The following is a 22,500-nucleotide window of genomic DNA, read 5'->3' as shown; positions in this document are numbered from 1 at the left end:
GGAAGAATTGTGAATTCCTTTTGGCAACGACGCGACGCCCTTCCGAAGGGTCTCTGGGCTCGCACTGGGCTTTTGTTCTCCGTGGGATTCTGCCGGCCCTGTCATGACTGGCACATGGAAACCCAGCACCACCCCCCAAACCTTAATACAATGATTTTCCAACTGTCAGTGTGCATCCCATCCGCAGACAATGGGGGGGATGGGAGAAGTACATGTAGGAACTTCCCAAAGGAATTCTGGGAGATGAAATGTAAGAGAAAACCAAAGAAGCCCTAGAGAGCTCTTCAGTAGTCGGGCTACAGCAGTGGGCTCTGGGCTCAAGTTATTGGTGGACTGTTTGTTGTTGAAATTAAGCTTCTATATCCAGGCACTGGCATTGTGATATACACCCTGAGAGCACTTTATTAGTGCTGCTGTAGCCTGTCCACGTAGAGGTTTGATGTGTTGTGTGTTCAGAGATGATCTTCTCATACCACTGTTGTAATGTGTGGTTACCGTCACCTTTCTGTCAGCTTCTACCAGTTTGACCCTTCTCCTCTGACCTCTCTCATTAACAACGCGTTTCTGACTGCAGAACTGCTGCTCACTGGATGTTTTTTAGTTTTTCTCACAATTCTCTGCCAACTCTGACTGTTGTGTGTGAAAATCCCAGGAGATCAGCAGTTTCCTAGATACTCAAACCACCCTGTCTGGCACCAAGAGGTCACTTAGATCACAGATGAACCTCTTGACAACGTCTGCGTTCTTTTACGCATTTAGTTGCTGCCACTCGATTGGCTGATTAAATGTTTGCATTAACCCGCTGGTGTACAGGTCTACCTAATACATTATTCACTGAGAGTATATTTGTACGTGTGCTTGTGTTCCAATCAACGTGGCAGAACCGTAAAAAACTGCTCTGGGGAAAACTCATTTGAATGCCTTCTCCTGAGCTGTGCTTTTGAGTCATTCATGAGCTCAGGCCCCGATAGACAACAAATTACAGCCAGGATAAAAAGGAGAAAAAAAAAGAAGCCTTGAAATTTACTGGTCTCTGGGCTGTGACGGGGCATACATTAGCGGGCGGAGCGCTTCCATTACGCGCGTTTACAGGTGCGGAGCTCCTGGGGAAAATGGCCGCCGGAGAGAGAGCGAGAGAGAGACCTCCCTGAGCTCGCTCGTCCAGGTGTTGTCTCGGTGTGGAAATGTCGGGCTTGACACTAGCAGGGCTTAATTGCGTCTGCGTTCCTGGGTACCAGTCACGGCTCGCTGTTCAGCTGTGTGCCCGTGTGACCAGGGGCTCATTACGTCCAATCCCCCTGTAACCAGCGCTGTCATGTCCGCGGTGGCCTAATTTCCCCCCAGTAAAGACGCAGACGTCAAACCGTGTACGGCGTGGAGGAGACGGCAGTCCTGAGGACACGCGCTGGCCTGCTGAGGACTCACTGAACAGGCGAGAACAGCACACGGCTGAAGATGACCGGGTTGGGCAGCGTTTCCTGTGCATCCATGTTCATGTATCCGATTCGGCTCCTATACAGGGGTGTGCTCGGCTGCATTGACAGATTGCACTGGGCATTTTGGGCCGTCCTTTTTCTGATGTAACCAGCGCACTTCGCACGCCAGAATTCAGCGCTGTCGTGAGCGTACAGTGAAGGGAATTGACAGACCTTTCTGAGCGGCTGTAGCTTCAACTTAGCCTAAATCTTCAGCTGGAACACGTTTTCAGTTCATGCAAATGTCTCCAACAATGTCCTTAGAATAGCAAAGGAAAAAACTAGGCCAAGGTAAACGGATGTAAACAACATTACAGCGACGTAAGCGTATTGCTTGCTGAGGCCTACATAACACACGTGACCAAACAGCCCAGAAGAGAGGCATTGTTTGGACTCACATTGTGGTAAGCCAGCAGGCTGTGAATACAATAGATAGGCCATGCTGCAAATGTACACATTTCCTAACTGGATCACTGGGATAGGTGTTTACTAGCCACCTATCTTGGTAAGTATTGTTATAGCCAGAAATTGCACAATATTAGTCGGCTAATGAAATTACAATAAAATCCACTGCCTTGTCACTCTTCAAACTCTCAAAAGCTATAACATCAAGTTGTAAGCAAAAACACATCCTCCAAATTGCTAGAATTTGGCAACAAACAAACAAAAAAGAAAATCGGCATACAACCCATTTCTTATCCACAGTAAGCAATTTAGGAGATAAAAAGGACTCAGCCAGACACGCGGATGCACATTGGCCCAGCTCAAATGATGTACTTTATCTCCCCGCTCATTTGAAGCCCCACATCGTGCAGAATCCTCAGAAACCTCCTTCAGCTGCGAGCTCGGACAGCCAGGGCGCTCCGTCTCTCCCGCCCTACGCTGCTCCTGATTATGTTCATTTAGAAACTGTGTCCTGCTGTTGCGGGCCAGGATCAGTCCTGTAGCCGACAGCTCATCTGAAGGTAGATGTTATGTGGATCGACTTCCACAATAAGCATTTTTACAGCTTGGGCAACAGCAGTGTGTGAAAGGACAGGGAAGGTTATTGATGGCCTGTACCCCTGTTGGCTAATAGTGGTCAGATGTTTTGCCACAGTTGATCGGCGACTGCTTTTTTTAAGCCATCCGCTCATCCTGTTACTTTTCTGAAATCCACCTTTGTGTTTTCAAGGCGTTTGATTTGCTTCATTGTACATTGATTTGCTGCAATAGGAGCGTTCCTCACTCTCATCCTCACTGCCTAGTAGTTACGTGATCTGGAAATTTCACTGCCAAAACTAGCGAAGTCATTTTGCAGTTGCCAGTTGTCAGATGAAAGAATAGACACTTGACATTGGACAACAACAGCGAGGAGCATATTCACAAGCAAAATAAGACAATACTACGGTCCCGGGCCATGAAAGAGCAAATGAGTACATTTCATGTTTGCAATACATTCTCAACATAAGTTTGACATTTTTGGAGGCTATTATTACGAAATGAGAAACCATGAAACCTGATATGTTTGTTTAACGAAGGGTTTATAAAGCAAAGTGTGTATCGAGTTATTAACATTTCAAGACCATAATAATTTATTGCTAATTCCCGCTGTTCTTGATGTTCTTTCTCTGACTGGTTGGGCAAGATGGCTGCCACCCCTGTTGTGCCCCTGCAACCCAATTCCTCTGCCACTTATATTTTAGTTCATGCTGTCAGGTTTATGTGAGCAGTGATATTTTACAGAAATATAAATATAATAAATGTATTTTAATGTACGTTTAGCCATCCCTGAAGACGAGGCTGTGTGTGTGTGAGGCTGTGGGGAGAGGGAGACCCGGTTCTGGTGCCGTCTCGGTGCTGCCCGTCCAATAGCGCTGGCGTGTTTATGCTCTGGAGTTATGAGTAGGACCCAGGAGGCCCTCCTGGCTGTGTGTGAGGGGGAGCCGGCCTGTGTGAGACCATCAGAGGGCCCGGCTGCAGAGGAAGCCCCGGGTAGCAGGGGAACCCACACCCTGTCCCCCACACCACACCCTCTCCCACACCCACACCCACACCCTCTCCCACACCCACACCCTCACCCTGTCCCCAACCCACACCCACACCCACACCCTCTCCCACACCCACACCCACACCCTCTCCCACACCCTGTCCCCAACCCACACCCACACCCTCTCCCACACCCACACCCACACCCTCTCCCACACCCACACCCACACCCTCTCCCACACCCTGTCCCCAACCCACACCCTGTCCCCAACCCACACCACACCCACACCCTCTCCCACACCCTGTCCCCAACCCACACCCACACCCTCTCCCACACCCACACCCACACCCACACCCTCTCCCACACCCACACCCTGTCCCCAACCCACACCACACCCTCTCCCACACCCACACCCTCTCCCACACCCACACCCACACCCTCTCCCACACCCACACCCACACCCTCTCCCACACCCTGTCCCCAACCCACACCCTGTCCCCAACCCACACCACACCCACACCCTCTCCCACACCCACACCCACACCCTCTCCCACACCCTGTCCCCAACCCACACCCTGTCCCCAACCCACACCACACCCACACCCTCTCCCACACCCACACCCTCTCCCACACCCTGTCCCCAACCCACACCCTGTCCCCAACCCACACCACACCCACACCCTCTCCCACACCCACACCCACACCCACACCCTGTCCCCAACCCACACTCTGTCCCCCACCCACACCCACACTCTGTCCCCCACCCACACCCACACCCACACCCTCTCCCACACCCACACCCACACCCTGTCCCCAACCCACACCCACACCCACACCCTCCCCCACACCACATCATGGCAGAGTAACTCACTGACATCCTGGCTTATGATCTCCTGCTTGAGGAGACATCCTCTTTGTCAGATATTGATGTTCCCTCCCTCCAGTAGAAATGAAGCATTGCAGTGCTACTGCAGCGTGTTTAAACACACATACATGCACATGTATGCACACACACACAGTTCCAGGTCAATGGCAGTGTTTGTTTTCTGTCTGTGGTAGATATAATCATCTGCATTAGAGGTGGGTGCCCCGATCAGGTGTTCACGAGGCCACAGCAGGGTCCACCTTGCTGTGCTAGACCTGCAGCCCTAAAGCCAACTCAGTAGACTGTGTTATTGGAGCCTCATGCTGTATTAACCCTGTGCAGAGAGTTCAGGACTGTGTTATTGGAGCCTCACACTGTATTAACCATGTACAGAGAGCTCAGGACTGTGTTATTGGAGCCTCACACTGTATTAACCCTGTACAGAGCGTTCAGGACTGTGTTATTGGAGCCTAATGCTGTATTTACCCTGTGCAGAGAGTTCAGGACTGTGTTATTGGAGCCTCATGCTGTATTAACCCTGTTTGATTGTACATACTAACAGCAGATTCTGTGAGTAGAGTTTAACCCCATTTGACTGTGCAGAGAGCTTTGCAGACTGTGTTATTGGAGCTTAACATTTTTTACTATGCTCAGAGCCCAGCAGACTGTGCTGTTGGAGCTGAACCCCATTAGACTGTGCACAGATCTCTGCTGACTGTGTTATTGGAGCTTAACCCCATTAGACTGTGCACAGATCTCTGCTGACTGTGTTATTGGAGCTGAACCCCATTAGACTGTGCACAGATCTCTGCTGACTGTGTTATTGGAGCTTAACCCTGTTTGACTTTGTCTGCACAGTTTGCTTCCTTCAGCAATTAAGTGGCAGCAGATTTCTCTACTTTTTTTCTTCTCTGTGCTGCTAAGCGGTCCTGCCACACTCACAGAGAGGGACATTTGTCTTGCTTCGTATTCTCTGTATTTATTTGGCAGAATTAGCCTTTTTTGTTTGGGTGGATTTATTCCCCCAGTTACAGTCAGTAAGCACAGAGGCAACTGGTGGAACAGCCAGCAGATAACACCCCCCCCCCCCCCCTACTGCACCCCTTCCTACTCAACCCCCCATCCAACTCCACACCCCCTCTCCCACTGTACCCCCCCCACCTACTGCACCCCCCCACATACTGCACCCCCCCACCTACTGCACCCCTTCCTACTCAACCCCCCATCCAACTCCACACTGCCTTTCCCACTGCACTCTCCCAATGCACCCCCTCTCCTACTGCACTCTCCCAATGCACCCCCTCTCCCACTGCACCCCCACTCCCACTGCACCCCCTCTCCCACTGCACTCTCCCACTGCACCCCCACTCCCACTGCACCCCCTCTCCCACTGCACCCCCACTCCCACTGCACCCCCACTGCACTCTCCCACTGCACCCCCTCTCCTACTGCACTCCCCCACTGCACCCCCTCTCCCACTGCACCCCCACTCACACTGCACCCCCTCTCCCACTGCACCCCCACTCCCACTGCACCCCCTCTCCCACTGCACTCTCCCACTGCACCCCCTCTCCCACTGCACCCCCACTCCCACTGCACCCCCTCTCCTACTGCACTCCCCCACTGCACCCCCTCTCCCACTGCACCCCCACTCACACTGCACCCCCTCTCCCACTGCACCCCCACTCCCACTGCACCCCCTCTCCCACTGCACTCTCCCACTGCACCCCCACTCCCACTGCACCCCCACTGCACTCTCCCACTGCACCTCTCTCCCCAGACTGGCCGTGCATGTTTCCGGGAGAACCTTCATCTTTATTTACTGCTTAATAAAGATAAGCGCGGTGCCGTGGGACTCATTCTCCCACACAGGAAGTGAACCATCCTGCCCACGCGCCCAACCCTCCAACCCCGGCTCCTCCTGCTCCAAAACGCTTTGTGCATTTGGCTGCCTCCTGGGTGGTGCTGTCCAGCTGCAATGCCACTAAATTTAAATGCTTTGCATTCATTCATTAAAGAAACAAGCAATAAAGGAGTGGCTTTATCATTGCTTCAGACAGTATAATCTCCAGCTCTCAGACCGTATCATAACAGCGTCCCTTTCATAACCATCAATATTCATTTGTTTTGTAATAGCGGCCTGCGAAGGCTGCTCCGTGGTGGGTGACTAATGCGCGGCAACCGCTAAAGGAATTGATGATAGATTTGCAGTGGGGATTAAAGTTTACTGCTGCAGGGGGATTAGTGTTCAGTGTTGCAGTGAGGTGAGTGTTCAGTGTTGCAGTGGATTGAGTGTTCAGTGTTGCAGTGGATTGAGTGTTCAGTGTTGCAGTGGATTGAGTGTTCAGTGTTGCAGTGGGGTGAGTGTTTAGTGCTGCAGTGGATTGAGTGTTCAGTGTTGCAGTGGGGTGAGTGTTCAGTGTTGCAGTGGATTGAGTGTTCAGTGTTGCAGTGGATTGAGTGTTCAGTGTTGCAGTGGATTGAGTGTTCAGTGTTGCAGTGGGGTGAGTGTTCAGTGTTGCAATTGGGTGAGTGTCTATTCCTGCAGTGGGGTGAGTGTTTAGTGCTGCAGTGGGGTGAGTGTTTAGTGTTGCAGTGGGGTGAGTGTTTAGTGTTGAGGTGGGGTGAGTGTTTAGTACTGCAGTGGGGTGAGTGTTTAGTACTGCAGTGGGGTTAGTGTTTAGTGTTGAGGTGGGGTGAGTGTTTAGTGTTGAAGTGGGGTGAGTGTTTAGTGCTGCAGTGGGGTTAGTGTTTAGTGTTGAGGTGGGGTGAGTGTTTAGTGTTGAGGTGGGGTGAGTGTTTAGTGTTGAGGTGGGGTGAGTGTTTAGTGTTGAGGTGGGGTGAGTGTTTAGTGTTGAGGTGGGGTGAGTGTTTAGTGCTGCAGTGGGGTGAGTGTTTAGTGTTGAAGTGGGGTGAGTGTTTAGGGCTGCAGTGGGGTGAGTGTTTAGTGTTGAGGTGGGGTGAGTGTTTAGTGTTGAGGTGGGGTGAGTGTTTAGTGTTGAAGTGGGGTGAGTGTTTAGTGTTGAGGTGGGGTGAGTGTTTAGTGTTGAGGTGGGGTGAGTGTTTAGTGTTGCAGTGGGGTGAGTGTTTAGTACTGCAGTGGGGTGAGTGTTTAGTGTTGCAGTGGGATGGATGTTTAGTATTGTAGTGGGACGGATGTTTAGTGTTGCAGTTGGTTTAATGTTTAAACCCGCATGGTGTCACATCTGTGCCCTTTTGCCATCTGTGTTTCTCTGTTCTCCATTATTTGTCCAAGTCCTTAGTGTTTTGGTTTACTTTCACCCTCGGTGCTCACCGTAGTCTGTTTTCTGTTTCATTCACCCTCATTCATTTGTTTCAGCTGTGCTCCATTTTGTGTCTCCATCTCCCACTCCTTATATGTACTTCCTTCCTGTCTCCTGTCATTCATTCCACCTGTTTTGTGCTTGTTAGTTGTGTATTTAAACCTGTCCTTTTCAGTTTCTCGTTGCTAGTTCGTCTCTCCCTGTTTCCGAGGTCTGCCCTTGTGTTCCGTACCCTGGTTCTAGCTGCCCCTGTGCTTTTGTCCCTTATTATTCTGTCTGTTTTTGATATCTGCCCGGCTTTGGACTTTCTGTGTTTTTTTGGATCTCGTTTTGTACTTTTTCTGGTTTGGTCTGTCTCCTTGGTTACGCTCTGCCTGCCCTGCGTGTACCTGTCTGCCTGGATTTCCACCATCGGCTGTTTTTGGACTAAGTTTTGGGGTGAGTGACACATGGGGTGAGTGTTTAGTGTTGAGGTGGGGTGAGTGTTTAGTGTTGAAGTGGGGTGAGTGTTTAGTGTTGAAGTGGGGTGAGTGTTTAGTACTGCAGTGGGGTGAGTGTTTAGTGTTGAAGTGGGGTGAGTGTTTAGTGCTGAAGTGGGGTGAGTGTTTAGTGTTGAAGTGGGGTGAGTGTTTAGTGCTGCAGTGGGGTGAGTGTTTAGTGTTGAAGTGGGGTGAGTGTTTAGTGCTGAAGTGGGGTGAGTGTTTAGTGTTGAAGTGGGGTGAGTGTTTAGTGTTGAGGTGGGGTGAGTGTTTAGTGCTGCAGTGGGGTGAGTGTTTAGTGCTGCAGTGGGGTGAGTGTTTAGTGCTGAAGTGGGGTGAGTGTTTAGTGCTGCAGTGGGGTGAGTGTTTAGTGTTGAAGTGGGGTGAGTGTTTAGTGTTGAGGTGGGGTGAGTGTTTAGTGTTGAAGTGGGGTGAGTGTTTAGTGCTGCAGTGGGGTGAGTGTTTAGTGTTGCAGTGGGGTGAGTGTTTAGTGCTGCAGTGGGGTGAGTGTTTAGTGCTGCAGTGGGGTTAGTGTTTAGTGTTGCAGTGGGGTGAGTGTTTAGTGTTGAAGTGGGGTGAGTGTTTAGTGTTGAGGTGGGGTGAGTGTTTAGTGCTGCAGTGGGGTGAGTGTTTAGTGCTGCAGTGGGGTGAGTGTTTAGTGTTGAGGTGGGGTGAGTGTTTAGTGCTGCAGTGGGGTGAGTGTTTAGTGCTGCAGTGGGGTTAGTGTTTAGTGCTGAAGTGGGGTTATTGGTTAGTTTGCAGTAGAGTGAGTGTTGAGTGCTCTATTGGGGTGAGTGTTTCGTGCTTCATAAAAATGCCTCTCACTCTGATTTGTCAGGTCTGAGAACACAGAGAAACAGGTTATACTGAAAGTACCTTAAGGCAGTTGCCTGGCTAGTCCTGAAAAGGCATATCCAGAGGTGCGTAGGCAGCACATAATGAGACTTTGAAGCCAGGAGGGCCTCACAGAAGATGATTACATGATACATGACGATGCACGATTGCGAGTAAGTTAACTGGCTACTCGGAAGGCTTAAATGCTTGATTCCGGATAATGAAAATGTAAATGTAGTTTAAAATATGAAACTACAACGTAATATCGAGCGCTCTTGTGAATGAGTCTCTTATTCAGTTCGGTGCGCTACTATTTTCAACCACAATTATTTTATCAGAACTGAGAAGCCTTCGGTAATTGCAAAGACTGGTGGGATATCTTTCTCGGCGAAGGGTATATGCATGCTGCCTTCAAAATCATCCAAATGAAGGCTCTTTAGAAAGCGTAATTCTTTGCAAGCTCTCGAATGGGATGGCACTCGATGCCTTCCTGACCTACGAAGGCAGCCCAGGAGGAGCGATCTCCTCAGCCTGGAGAATGTTCGGCTGCTAAACAGAGCTTTACTTTCAACGGTGTTTTTAATTAAAACGTGCCTGCTCTTCCTCCGGTCAAGAGCCTGGGAATCGCAGGTAGTCAGCTTTGGGGCTGTTTAACTACAGATAGCGTTGACAGACGAAATTAGGTTTTTGACACCATTTCCCTAATTGTTACTTTCCATCAATTTAATATAGACGGATTTGCTAGCTAGATGGAGTTCATACAAAGGACTTGCTCTCTCTAAAATGTCTTCTGTGTAGTTGCCAGTGGCAACATGTTCTCCTCTAGATATTGTGAAGTGATAGTTGATCTGACGGGTTAGGACAAAGCTCCCATACCTCCCCTCCCACACACACACACACACACACACACACACACACACACACGCGCACACGCCCACCAGGAAGTCTCAATCCCAGTTGAAGTGTACGTCCTTGAGACCCCTCCTGAAGCGTCTGGCCCGGAACCCGAGTTGTCCTCCGCGGGCGATGGGCCCCGACCTTGCCCGGTCAGGCAGAGGATTGATTTTTAAGCGCTGGCGGTGCCGCGCGCGGGCGCACAGGAGGGTAATTGGGCCAGTTTAAGGAGATGGCCGCCGCGCTCTCTGCCAGGGCGGGCCGTGAATCACGGGGGGGGGGGCGGGGGGGCGGACGCGCTCCCCCCGGGTTTTAGCGACAGCCGGGGATGATGGGTCTGACTGCGAAATGAACTCATGAGACGGTCAGCCCGGGGAGGGATTAGCCGGCTTTGCGCGACCTCTGCAATAAGGGACGTAACAGATCCCGCGGATTAAACAAATGGGGATTAAACGCTAATCTATGACCACCGTAGATTGCTGAGGATTAACCGATATTTTACCATGATATGTCCTACAATGCTAATAACAATAATAACAATAATAATTTGTATTATTATTATTATAATTATTATTATTATTTCAAAACCAAAAATACACAGCTGGTGTGAATGCATGTCTGCACTATGTCTGTTTGCGTGTGTACTTTAGCGTGTTAGTGCAGCGTGTTAGAGCAGCGTGTTAGTGCAGCGTGTTAGAGCAGCGTGTTAGTGCAGCGTGTTAGAGCAGCGTGTTAGTGCAGCGTGTTAGTGCAGCGTGTTAGTGCAGCGTGTGTACTTTAGCGTGTTAGTGCAGCGTGTTAGTGCAGCGTGTTAGTGCAGCGTGTGAGTGCAGCATGTTAGAGCAGCGTGTTAGTGCAGCGTGTTAGAGCAGCGTGTTAGTGCAGCGTGTTAGAGCAGCGTGTTAGTGCATCGTGTGTACTTTAGCGTGTTAGAGCAGCGTGTTAGTGCAGCGTGTTATTGCATCGCTCCCCATTCGTTTGAGTGAACTGTTGCGCTCAGAGCTGCAGTTGAGAAGTAAGAGTGTGCTCTTCCTATCTTCCTGAGGACATGGTGGAGGATGAGCCGTGACCCCAGTATGATGCAGGGTTTGTGTTTATCATGGTGGAGGATGAGCCGTGTCCTCAGTGTGATGCAGGGTTTGTGTTTATCAAGATGGCGGCTGTCTATCCTCCATCATGGGGCATGTACAAAGTACTATTCTTATTGCTCCTTTGGATATAGGCTGTGCATTTGTGTGTGCGCATGAATGTGCCTGTGTGTGTGCTGGTATGCGTGTGCACATGCCAGAGCCTGTGTGAGGTGTGTGTGTGTGTGTGTGTGTGTGTGTACATGTGCCAGAGTCTGTGTGAGGTGTGTGTGTGTGTGTGTGTGTGTGTGTGTACATGTGCCAGAGTCTGTGTGAGGTGTGTGTGTGTGTGTGTACATGTGCCAGAGTCTGTGTGAGGTGTGTGTGTGTGTGTGTGTGTGTGTGTGTGTACATGTGCCAGAGTCTGTGTGAGGTGTGTGTGTGTGTGTGTGTGTGTGTGCAGTCCTCAGTGTCTTTGGGCAAAACTCACAGACTGCGAGAGAAGGCCAGCAGCTGGCAGTGATGGTGAGGGGCTTATGGGAAATGGAGGCTGTGCTGCTGTGAGGGGCTTATGGGAAATGGAGGCTGTGCTGCTGTGATGAGGTGAGGCAGGCCAAAGCTCAGCAGTCAGAGGGAGGACAGTGCCTGTGTTCTGTGCATTATAATGATCCAAGATGGCTGCCATGGCTGAGGGACGTGTACTCTGCTCTCTGACATCTCACAGCAGCTCCCAGGGACCCCTATGGTGCCCGGGCCCCGGGGCCCTGAGCTGTGAGACCAGCACTGCAGCACAGGGCCTTCTGGGGCCCCGAGGTGGAGGGAGGGATGGAGGGAATTGGCGGCTCTCGGCTTGTCGCTCACCACTTGTCACTAGCCGCTTGTCGCTAGCCGCTTGTCGCTAGCCGCTTGTCGCTCGTGGCTCTTCCTGCTTGTATCTCTTCAGGGCAGACATATGGTCCTATTGTCCCCACGAAATGCACCCGAAACCACACCTGCAAAACCGGCAGGCGGCCAAAGCCTCCCGGGCCTCACGCCATCGTCACCGGAGTGGTGCATTGTGGGGGAGCGCAGGATGCCGTCAGGCAGAGCGCGGTAGGCCTGCCCACCCACCTTGTGTCTCTCTGCAGATTGACAGCTGGTCGAATTATCCATGGGCAGCGTGGTACCACAGCGAGGAAAACCAGTTATAAAATATGCTGCATGTATTAATAGTAATGTGGTGCTGATTAATTTGATCAATTTTAAATTGATAGTTTAGTTTTAAAACAGTTTACACTTTACATGGGGTACATTTGATCCGTTAAATATCAGCAAGCATCGCCATGTGTGAGAAGTGAACAGCTATAAATGTTCAGAACATTATTGTAAACGCACTACAAGCTGTTCAATGCCCATGGTTCCTATGGACCACCACAGGTCTTTCGCGGTTGAATAACTGTGACATCGTTAAAACTACACCCCAATTGTGACATCATTAAAACTACACCCCAATTGCGGCTCTTCCTAAATCTGCCTGTGTTAAAACCTCAGTGGAGAAGAAATGAAATCACAAAGGTGAGCAATGTGACCTGAGCGTTTGAGCCGGGCGGAGGCCAGTGATGCTCATGGCTCTGACCTGGCGGTGTGAAGTCCGTTTAAACTGTGAGGAAAAGTCCTTTTGATGACAATATGTCAAACGGAGCTATACCCATTAGCCTGCTAATTACAGCATCATTTTGAGATAAAATGTAATTCATGCTGATTTATCATAAATGCCGTTCTGTTCCAGATGGAGCCAACTGTATAAGGCTAATTTTACTGAGATCTACTAAAATTTATCTACTACATTATTCACCAGTCCGCAAGATCAGGTTTTCTTTTTTTCTTTCCGTTATAAACTGAAGTCAAATAAATGACTTGGTAACTTAGTGTTATATACATATGTACAACATGGCTACCAGAATTTCTGTGTAATATATATTTAAAAATGTATTTAGTTTGTATTAATAAATGATGTGCCCAATGCCGTGTTTTGGAGCACTGAACACGCACACGTGCTGAGAGATCTCGTAATAATGATCATCATTATTACCAGGCCAGTTCAACCTGCACAAAAGCAGCCATTTTGCTTTTACACGTTGTGTAACTGATGTGGCTTGACAGTCCTCCACATGAGGCTACAATATGCACTTAATGCTGGAATTCCAGACTCTGGAAACTGTGACCTAATATTTATTAATGATGGCCAAAATAATGAAGAATGCTTGCTTATGAAATGTTTGCAGCTGTATATTCTGAAATGTGTCCATGGTATCATGGGAAATGCAGTGCAAATAATTGCAAACTCAGCATTGTGCGGGTGTATGCGGGTGTGCGTGTGTGTGTGTGTGTGTGAGGGTGTGTGTGGTTGTGTGTGCGGTTGTCTACCCTTGTGTGGGCAACCAACATGTGTGGCTTACTCAGAAGCTGGAATAGAGCACAGCTGAGTGGGGCAGTAAACTGAAGCTGGAATGAAGTACACAGCGTCAGTAACAGCTGAAATCAGGTCCTCATGAGTATGCTGCAGTATGTCTCTTACACCGTGGCTGCCCGATAGATCAATAACGTAATCCTGTGAATTCTGGAGTCTGTGAAGTCTGTCTCTTTTAAAACCCTTTCAAACCAAGCGGATCCGCACGACTCTGAGGGATGGCGTGTTTGCATGTATACTCCCCTCCGACAGAAGTCAGTAACAGTTGACAGTCGTATTTTTCCCACCGGGTGAAAATCTGAATGGTAATGGGCCATCCAGTGCAGAGAATAACAGTCTCTGTTACACCGCTCCCTACGCAATAAATCTGCCCTTTACTGCCTGAAAGCTACACCTAGCCCACAGTTATACTGTCCTTCCAGTCATTACCTGGCCTTATAGTGCCTAGCAGTTACCCATATCAATTCTGCCTTCCGGGGTCCTATATTTGATAGCTGTGTGAAATGTCCCTGTTAGGTGAGTGTTCTTTGTGAGCAATTTCACCTCCAGTATGTTAACGCATACATCACACCGTGACTGTTCCACATCTGCATCGGCTGTGTTTAAACTGCCCACTAGGGGCAGAGTTGTACAGAAATATCATCAGGCCCTCGGAACAGAATGGTGTCCAGGCAAATGAAAACTACAGCGAATGCTGCACAGGAGCTCATAGAAAATGCATTTTATTGGAGCACAAGAGGCAAATGATGAAATATGTAAGTTTAAAATATATTTACATGCTTTTTAGCAAGCTGCATTTAGTCTTCCAAACATAACATGTGCTGTATTTTTTTGTTAATTTGCATGATTCTAAATTCTTGTGTTCAAATCTGGAACATGGAACATGATTATGATTATGATTATTGCAATGTGCACTTCCACATGACACGTACACACAGGTATACACACACACAGACACACACACACATGCACACAAATATTCATGTGCACACATGTGCATTGCAGCTGTGGGCAGAGTGGTGTCATGGGAAATTGTAGATGTTAAATTTGATTGAATTCACAGAGAGAGAGAGAGAGAGAGAGAGAGAGAGGTGGTGGAGAGGAAGAGAGGCAGTAGAGTGTATGAGAGAGGAGGTGCTCATTGTTAGAGAGGAGGGGGAGAGGGAGAGAGGAGGTGCTCATTGTTAGAGAGGAGGGGGAGAGGGAGAGAGGAGGTGCTCATTGTTAGAGAGGAGAGGGAGAGGGAGAGAGGAGGTGCTCATTGTTAGAGAGGAGGGGGAGAGAGAGAGAGGAGGTGCTCATTGTTAGAGAGGAGGGGGAGAGGGAGAGAGGAGGTGCTCATTGTTAGAGAGGAGGGGGAGAGGGAGAGAGGAGGTGCTCATTGTTAGAGAGGAGAGGGAGAGGGAGAGAGGAGGTGCTCATTGTTAGAGAGGAGAGGGAGAGGGAGAGAGGAGGTGCTCATTGTTAGAGAGGAGAGGGAGAGAGGAGGTGCTCATTGTTAGAGAGGAGGGGGAGAGGGAGAGAGGAGGTGCTCATTGTTAGAGCGGAGGGGGAGAGGGAGAGAGGAGGTGCTCATTGTTAGAGCGGAGGGGGAGAGGGAGAGAGGAGGTGCTCATTGTTAGAGAGGAGGGGGAGAGGGAGAGAGGAGGTGCTCATTGTTAGAGAGGAGGGGGGGAGGAGAGAAGGGGAGGGTGCAGGGTAGAGATAAAGAGATGAATCTGACCCTGGCCACTGATTGCTGTATATATTTTAAAACGTAGTACATGTTTGCCTATCGTATGGAGCGGGAGAGAGCGGTGAGCACTGTAAATATTAAAGAGATGAGAGAGCACCATCCCAATGTCACAGCTAGTCACTCACAGACTCTCTTACAGCCGCACCCCAGCATATGGGGCTTTGGACCCCAATGCGGTAAAACAAAATCCTGCAGAAAAACACTGAAGATTCTTTCCACATCACAGAATGGCATTCAGTAAGCTCAATAAAATATATATTCATTACATTACATTACATTACATGGTATTTAGCAGACGCTCTTATCCAGAGCGACGTACAACAAAGTGCAAAGTGCATACCCATACCAGGGATAAGTGCGCTGAAAGACCCGAGAGGGAAGTACAATTTCAACTGCTACCTGCACAACAAAGATAAGGACCAGGGCCTATTTGATTGTCAGAATTAGTTGTTTTTTTAAACAACGGAAAGGTATCACCGTAATGACACGAGTAAATAACACAGGTAAAAACAGTTAAGGTGTACAGGGAGGTAGGGAGGGACGGGGAGAGGCACAGCTTGAAGAGGTGCCCTAAATCTATTGGCAAAACTAACAATAAATTACTAATCGCTCAGATTATGTAATGTTGCTTCACAGGAGTCAAAGAATATCCTGTATTTGTTTTAGTGTTTGTGTATTGCTGAAAAATTAGTTGTACAGACTGGAATGTACAGTATCAATACAAATGCATTTAAGAAAGCAATTTCATGTTTTGTAATACACGTTATGGAATTTAACACAAGCCTTTTTTTACTTGTTCATGTCTTAGAAGTACTGTTTCTGAAATTAATATTCTTTGAGGAAAAGGATCATGCTTGATAAACCATGGAAATCTATACAATAGATTACAATCCAAAGCATGGTAGAGCTCACCTTACAAGCAGGCTGTTTCTGAGAACAACCTGGAGAACATTCTTATAATTACCTGCATGGCCAGTTTCCCTGGAAACAATATAACTGTGCTTTGCTTGTTCAAATCAAGCAGTTTTTTTGGTTGTGTGTGTGTGTGTATGTGTGTGTGTGGTGTCTGTGTAGATACTGTATTAGTAAATGTATGCTACATTTTTTACTTGGCCATGTTATAATTCCGAATTAATATGGTATTATTTCTACAAATACTCCATTGCCAAGCGAGTCAGATCTTTGTAAGAGAGAAATGCATTTGCTATCGCTGACATAGTGTAAAGGGCGGGGGGAAGTGATTGAACCTGTGTAACCTATTTGGTCCAATTACCCAGAATTCATTCATCGGCTTTATAACGGGCATGACTGCAGGCGTTGTTCTGTGGAACCAAACTTAAAAGTTTTCATTTTTCCGAAAGCTCCAAATCCAGCAGAGAAGAACCTGAAGACAATGTCTTGCTGGTGTAAGTTTACGAGAAGGCGAAAAAAACAACAACGGCCGCCCGGTGAAGTGCCGATGATTTTTCTCTTAATTTTTCCCGCTGCACCTCCCCGTGAATTGTGGGCAGTTATTAGAGGTGAGCGATCAGACATTTAATAATCCTCATCTGTGGCTGGTGGGCTGGAATGGGAGGCTGGCTCATCCAGGCCGCCTTTTGTGTAAATGTTTGTACCTCACAAGAGGGAAGGCTAATTAAAATGATAAGATTTCTCCCAGAGTTCCAGGAGAGCTGGAGAGGGGAATGTGGAGGCATTCGCGGGCGAAGATGGAGGGGGAGAGAGGAGGGCGGGGGGCTTCTTAAAGGTAGCTCAGATCATCTCCATGCTGTTGAGAGATAAAAAAGAGATTAAAATGGAAGGAGTCTGTCTGAAATGTGAGCAGCGTATGCAGATGCTCGTGGTGAGGTGCGGTCTGTAGTGAGTCATGTGCCGTTAGGAGTGCTGATGTCCCCGGGGTGTTTGGCCCGGTCCCTGACCCGGTCCGTGACCCGGTCCCTGACCCGCTCCCCGCATGGCGAACACGCTCAGCGGTGCTGCAGGCGGCCCGTTTGGGCTCGGGCGGCGTGGGCGAACGGTAACAGGCCTATCGACGGGAACCCAAGCCAGCGGCACACATTTCGAACAAATTGATGAGCTTATCGCCAACATGTTCTTAAGACCCGACTGTCGAACACAGAACCCACAATCCCCGGCCGCGCGGTGCCAAACGCGCTTGGCAGTCGTCGAGCGTTCCTCGAAAAAATGTCTGGAGGAGCACAAAGAGATTGGGCTGCTGGCGTGCGGGGACGATGTAAACGCTCTTATCGGGCTACGCGCTTTCAGCGAAGACGCTGGTCTCTCCCACACATGATCCCGCACAGCTCATCTCCGCGCAGAGAAAGGATTTGTTGAGACAAACAGCCGTCATTGATGGAAAATGAAACACTGTGAATGAATGAAGCCCCGCTCCTGGGCTCCCGAACACTACGCTTGGAGGAAACTCCCATTATCACCTCATCACCCCACGCACAGGTGGCCATTTGGAAAGATGCAAAAGCCAATGAGCTCCACTGAGACCAGTGTACTTCAGAATTCTCTTTGTATTATGTTGCGTGTATCTTTGCTTATTCCTGAACTCAGGAACAGGTCTATGTTTTGTATATGCTCAACTTCAATTGCACATGCATCCTCAGGTGTGCAGCCATTGATACTGTGCTCCCAGCATAGCTACCACATATACAGACCAGTGTTGAAATGAATGTGCGAACAATTAGCTGCATTAGCGGTTTAATTTGGTGCTACTGTAGGGTCATGATGGAGGGCTAGTCTCTGTAAAGAAGGGAAAATGAAAACCATATCTCACTTTTTATTCACAAATGAAGAAAGTGATGTTTAATGCATTGATACTCAGTGTTTTGAATGACTGAGTAGTCAGTACACTCTCCAGGTGAAGTGTTCTACTCCTGTTTATTTTCATGGTGTTAATAGAAATCTATTTCTACGTTATACTTGTATTTTTGTGGGATGTCTTGAGTTCTATGAGTCTCTTTAAACACTAGTTTCCCCCAACGGATGGGGTGTAAGGGAAATCTTTGGTTACTGTTTGACACTCTAGAACAGCACGGCCGGGTTTGCTGCGCATTCTAACAGTTTTAGCTTTTTCCGGAATGTTCCCAGAAAGTTTGGATGGAGTTGGTTGAAACTTTGAAAGATGTGATTTATAGTTCACCGTTGGCACGGATTCTGAATATTCACCTCGTGCTCAGCCTCACGTTCTCTCCCGCTGCCATCGAACCCAAAACCTCCCAGTTTAATGCATCGTCTGATTCATCAAGTGCTGAACGGTGGCACGATCAAGTAGGCCTACATTGTTGTGATGATGGCCGAAATGAATATTACAGCATGACACACTCGTCACAAACGAACATCAGAGCAGGTCATGAGTGTGTTGTGCTATGATACACATTTCCAAACATAGCCTCCTCTGTTTAAGAGAGCAGTGAGAAAACGGAGAATTGAAGAGCTGAGTATCCGATTATTCTGAAGAATCTGTGTTGTTTGTCTGATTCCAGTTGCGCTGATTTCAGTTCCAGATCGAAAACAGACTGCACTCGACAGCATGTTTGATTCTATCAACAGTCTGGCGTTTCACATTATAAAATGAGTGGGGCAAATTTAGCAATCCGTGGTATAATAACCATGGTGTAATAGCTTTGTACCACGGCTATGATGTCTAATGCCTCTCTACAGTTGTGTTTGTATTTTCGCTGTGTGGCTAAGCAGTCATTGAAGTTACAAACTGTTACACGCAGCCCTTGGGCATGGCTCACCTTGCAACAGTGTTGCCTGTGATCTGCGAGTGAGCGGGGACGCGGAGCTGCGCTAGCCAACCGCCTCTGCTGCGTCATGACCCAGAAACCGTCCGACGCGCGTCTTCAGGCGAGAGAGATTACGACCGTGAGTGCGCACGAGTGCCGGATCTCTCCAGAGCTATTAGCGAGCGAACTCGCGGACCGGAGGAGGCGGAGAAGTATTTTCGCCACGCTGAGCAACGGGCCACCTCCATGCAGCAAAATGAGTAGACCTTCGTTTCGTGAGCCCACTGACGTCGGAGAGTTTATCCGTTGTTGCGCTATCAGCGGGAACTTCCGTTTGAGTAATCGTGTATCATGCGCAAACTCTCGTCTGCTCGCTAACACGAGCGTGCTAGCTGCCAGTTTGACTGAACAAAAGAGAGTGGGCAGTTATTCTTGTGATGAAATGAAAAAAAAAAACCCGTTTTAATTGGAGTTGAATTGGTCTCTATAATACCTATATTATCATATTTGGTAATATAGGTATTTTATAAAAGCAATAACTCCCGGCTGCGGTATATTGTAGCAAGGGGTTGCGAACCAGATCCCTTCACTGGGATATAATCATAATATACCCCAGACAATCATGAGTCATTGCTTAATTATAACTAAGGCCATACATGAAAGTCCTGTAACAGTGGAAAAATGTAGTCAAACAAGAATTCAAATAACGATTGCAGAAGGGCGATGTCAAAATGAGCTGACAAAATGTGCATTTAAAAAAAAACAATTATTCAATAAGACGCAAAAACTATATATTTACTCGTCTCAGTTAAAGTATGTTTCTTTATGCAAATCTATTTATTGCATTTTCACAGGTTCGGTCTGCTGTAATACAGAATGTGTCACTCAAGATAATACATTTTGATTTGAATTGGTGTAATGGCCATATTCCTAATTTGATTCATTTCACTCATTAGTAATAGTCAGTATCAATCAACACTGACCTGATAAAAAATAATGAGATTTTATTCAAATATATATAATTTTGTGGAAGACAGAAATCTCAGGAGCAGCAGGGGCTATAGGGGGTGGGGTGGGTGTTTGACCACCTTTATTATTTTTATTTGAGAAGAAAATTGGCAGAACAAGTGAATCACGTGGCAGAAAAAATGAATACAAATGGGGAAAAAACAAACGTTCTATTGCAATGAACATTCACAAGGGTGGCTGGATGTAGCTGTATTGTACTGTGTTATTGTGGTGGTATTGGTTCAGCTTATTTAAGAAACTGGCCCTTGTTTGGCCCGCAATTCCAGGGCTCCTCGGCCGGCAATCCACAGCCCAATCTGAGACTCTGTGGTCCTGCCCACACCGTGGTGGAATATGGGCCCCTGCATGGCAGTCTGAGACTGAGGGATGTTCTCACAGTTAGCTGCAGTTGTTTTAAGGAGCACCAATGTGTTTATTTCACCACCATGTTATGTTCTGTCATACTGTGCATATTGTTATGCACTTTGAATTGTATATACCTACATACTTATAGATAGTACTGTATTGTAGTGGTCCCGTGATAGAAATTCTGTAATCTTATGCAGCTAATTGACCCCGTCGTAGCTAGGTCTCATTTGTAAAAGAGGTTTTAATCACGATGTGACTTCCTAGTCAAATAAAGGTTTATATACAGCCAAACCATTCCTCCTAAGCTGTGGCCCTCTGTGTCTGCTGCTGTCCGTGTCTGTGGCTCTCTGTGTCTGTGGCCCTCTGTGTCTGTTTCTCTCTGTGTCTGCTGCTGTCCGTGTCTGTGGCTCTCTGTGTCTGCTGCTGTCCGTGTCTGTGGCTCTCTGTGTCTGCTGCTGTCCGTGTCTGTGGCTCTCTGTGTCTGTGGCCCTCTGTGTCTGTTGCTCTCTGTGTCTGTTGCCCTCTGTGTCTGTGGCCCTCTGTGTCTGTGGCCCTCTGTGTCTGTTGCTCTCTGTGTCTGTTGCCCTCTGTGTCTGTGGCCCTCTGTGTCTGTTGCTCTCTGTGTCTGTGGCTCTCCGTTTCAGGCCTAGACTTGGAAAAACAAGTGTTTCTGCCTCCACTGTTGTGGCAAGCTATTCCCTCATTGACCACTCGCTGTGTTAAAAAAGACTTCCTGATATCTGTGTGGAATTTCCCAGGAACTGAAATGATCTTGAGAGCCACGTCTGATGCAGTAACGTTAACCTGAGTTATTAAGCCTCAACTCTTTATGTCACAGGTGTTATTCCACACTTCCCCTGCGGGGGGGCGCTAACCTTCCCCTCCTCTCCCCCTCTCCAGGACTGCAGGACGGGCGGAAAATGAAAGCTCCCATTCCTCTCCTCATCCTGCTCTACTCCACGATCGTCCAGAGCCTGAAGGTTGTGTCCAAGCGAGGTTCAGGTAGGCCTCGACTCGCCCGCTCTCTCACGCCCGTCGCCCCGGGTCCACCGACCGGCACGGGCCGGTTTCAGCGTTCGCCTGCACGGCGGGGCCTCTGCGGGGCCGCTGCGGGGCCGCTGCGGGGCCCAGGGGGCGGTGTATAAAATGGCCGCTCCGTCCGTCCTGAAGTTGTTTTCCGCTTTTATTCCGAAGTGGGAAAGCGGCGGCTGGGAAGCGGAAGGCGGAGCTTCGCGGCGCGAGGTTCTCGGAGGCGGGCGAGGGCGCGGGCGCTCCGGGGAGCGGCCCCGGACAGCGCCTCGGCGTTCCTCAGACCCCGACGGCACCGGGGCGGGGCGGGGCAGGAAGGGGGTGCTGCGACACAGCGACGCGTTCGGCTCTCCCCGCGTTCGCGTGCGGTTAATTGGCGGAGGCGGTCGGCGGGGTGACTGCGCGCTCGGAGCTCAGGAGGCGGTCCTGGCGCTGGAGCTTCTCTGAGCCCGGGACTCGGGGCTGGGTCCGCGGCGAGGACCAGGAGGGTCCAGGCGCAGCGTCTCCGGCGAGTGATGATGGAAGCGGCTATTGATCGCTGAAGCCGGGCTAAGCTTGGCCTGAGGCTGTTTGAGTTCTCACGAGTCCCCCTCCACCCCCGCCCCCCTCTCCTGCGCGGGCACTGTCCTTCGCTTGTCCATGGTCAGGGATGTGCAAAAACACAAATACCTCCCAAGTAAACGTAGCCTCGCACTACAGCCAAAATGGTGGGGGATGTAGGGTGTTGAGCAGGTGGTGACCTACGTTTGGTGTTAACCCTGGTTAAGGTTACGATCTTTGTTGTACGTCGTTCTGGATGAGAGCATCTGCCTGTAATTTAATGTAACGTCATGTAATGTAATATTTCACATGGACTACATGCACCCATGGCCACTGTGTCAGCAGCTCTTGGACACCTGATAACTGGGAAATTTAGAAGCGTCACATTAAGAAGAGGATTCATGTGCTGTTTGGGGGCTTAGGGCTGGTTTCCTCCCTTCTGTTACTCTGTAAAGCGTCTTTGTGACAGAGAGAGTCTTCTGTGAAAAGCGCTATAGAAATAAAATTGGATTGAATCCTTCTGGAAACGGCTTCTGCCAGAGTAACAAGCTCCCGTTAGACTGAAAACAAACTTCCTCGCACTTTCATCTCGTGGTCAGCTGCTAGGGTCCGGTCCGGAAGTGACCCTGAGCTGAGCGTCCGCGTTCTCCGACCTTGCTTAAACCTCAGTGAGCGACTCGCCCGTCTCTAAACCCAGCTGAGCCCACGTAGGGCTCTAAACCCAGCTGAGCTCACGTAGGGCTCTAAACCCAGCTGAGCTCAT

At 49.0% G+C, this 22,500-nt stretch overlaps 1 protein-coding gene across 3 annotated transcripts in view; it reads left to right on the top strand.

Annotated features, from left to right (window-relative positions):
* LOC133116730 (interleukin-1 receptor accessory protein-like 1) overlaps positions 1-22,500 on the top strand; it is a 343,914-nt gene that overhangs the window by 8,807 nt on the left and 312,607 nt on the right. For all 3 annotated transcript variants that reach the window (XM_061226631.1, XM_061226630.1, XM_061226629.1), the window contains exon 2: positions 21,069-21,170. In XM_061226631.1, coding sequence (XP_061082615.1) covers positions 21,089-21,170 — 82 coding nt within the window. In that variant the 5' untranslated portion in view covers positions 21,069-21,088. The remainder of the gene's footprint in view (positions 1-21,068; positions 21,171-22,500) is intronic.

The sequence above is a fragment of the Conger conger genome, chromosome 17 (assembly GCF_963514075.1).
Source record: "Conger conger chromosome 17, fConCon1.1, whole genome shotgun sequence".
Taxonomy (NCBI): domain Eukaryota; kingdom Metazoa; phylum Chordata; class Actinopteri; order Anguilliformes; family Congridae; genus Conger; species Conger conger.
Note: the sequence above shows the minus strand (reverse complement) of the source record. Positions and strands in the feature narration are given on the sequence as shown.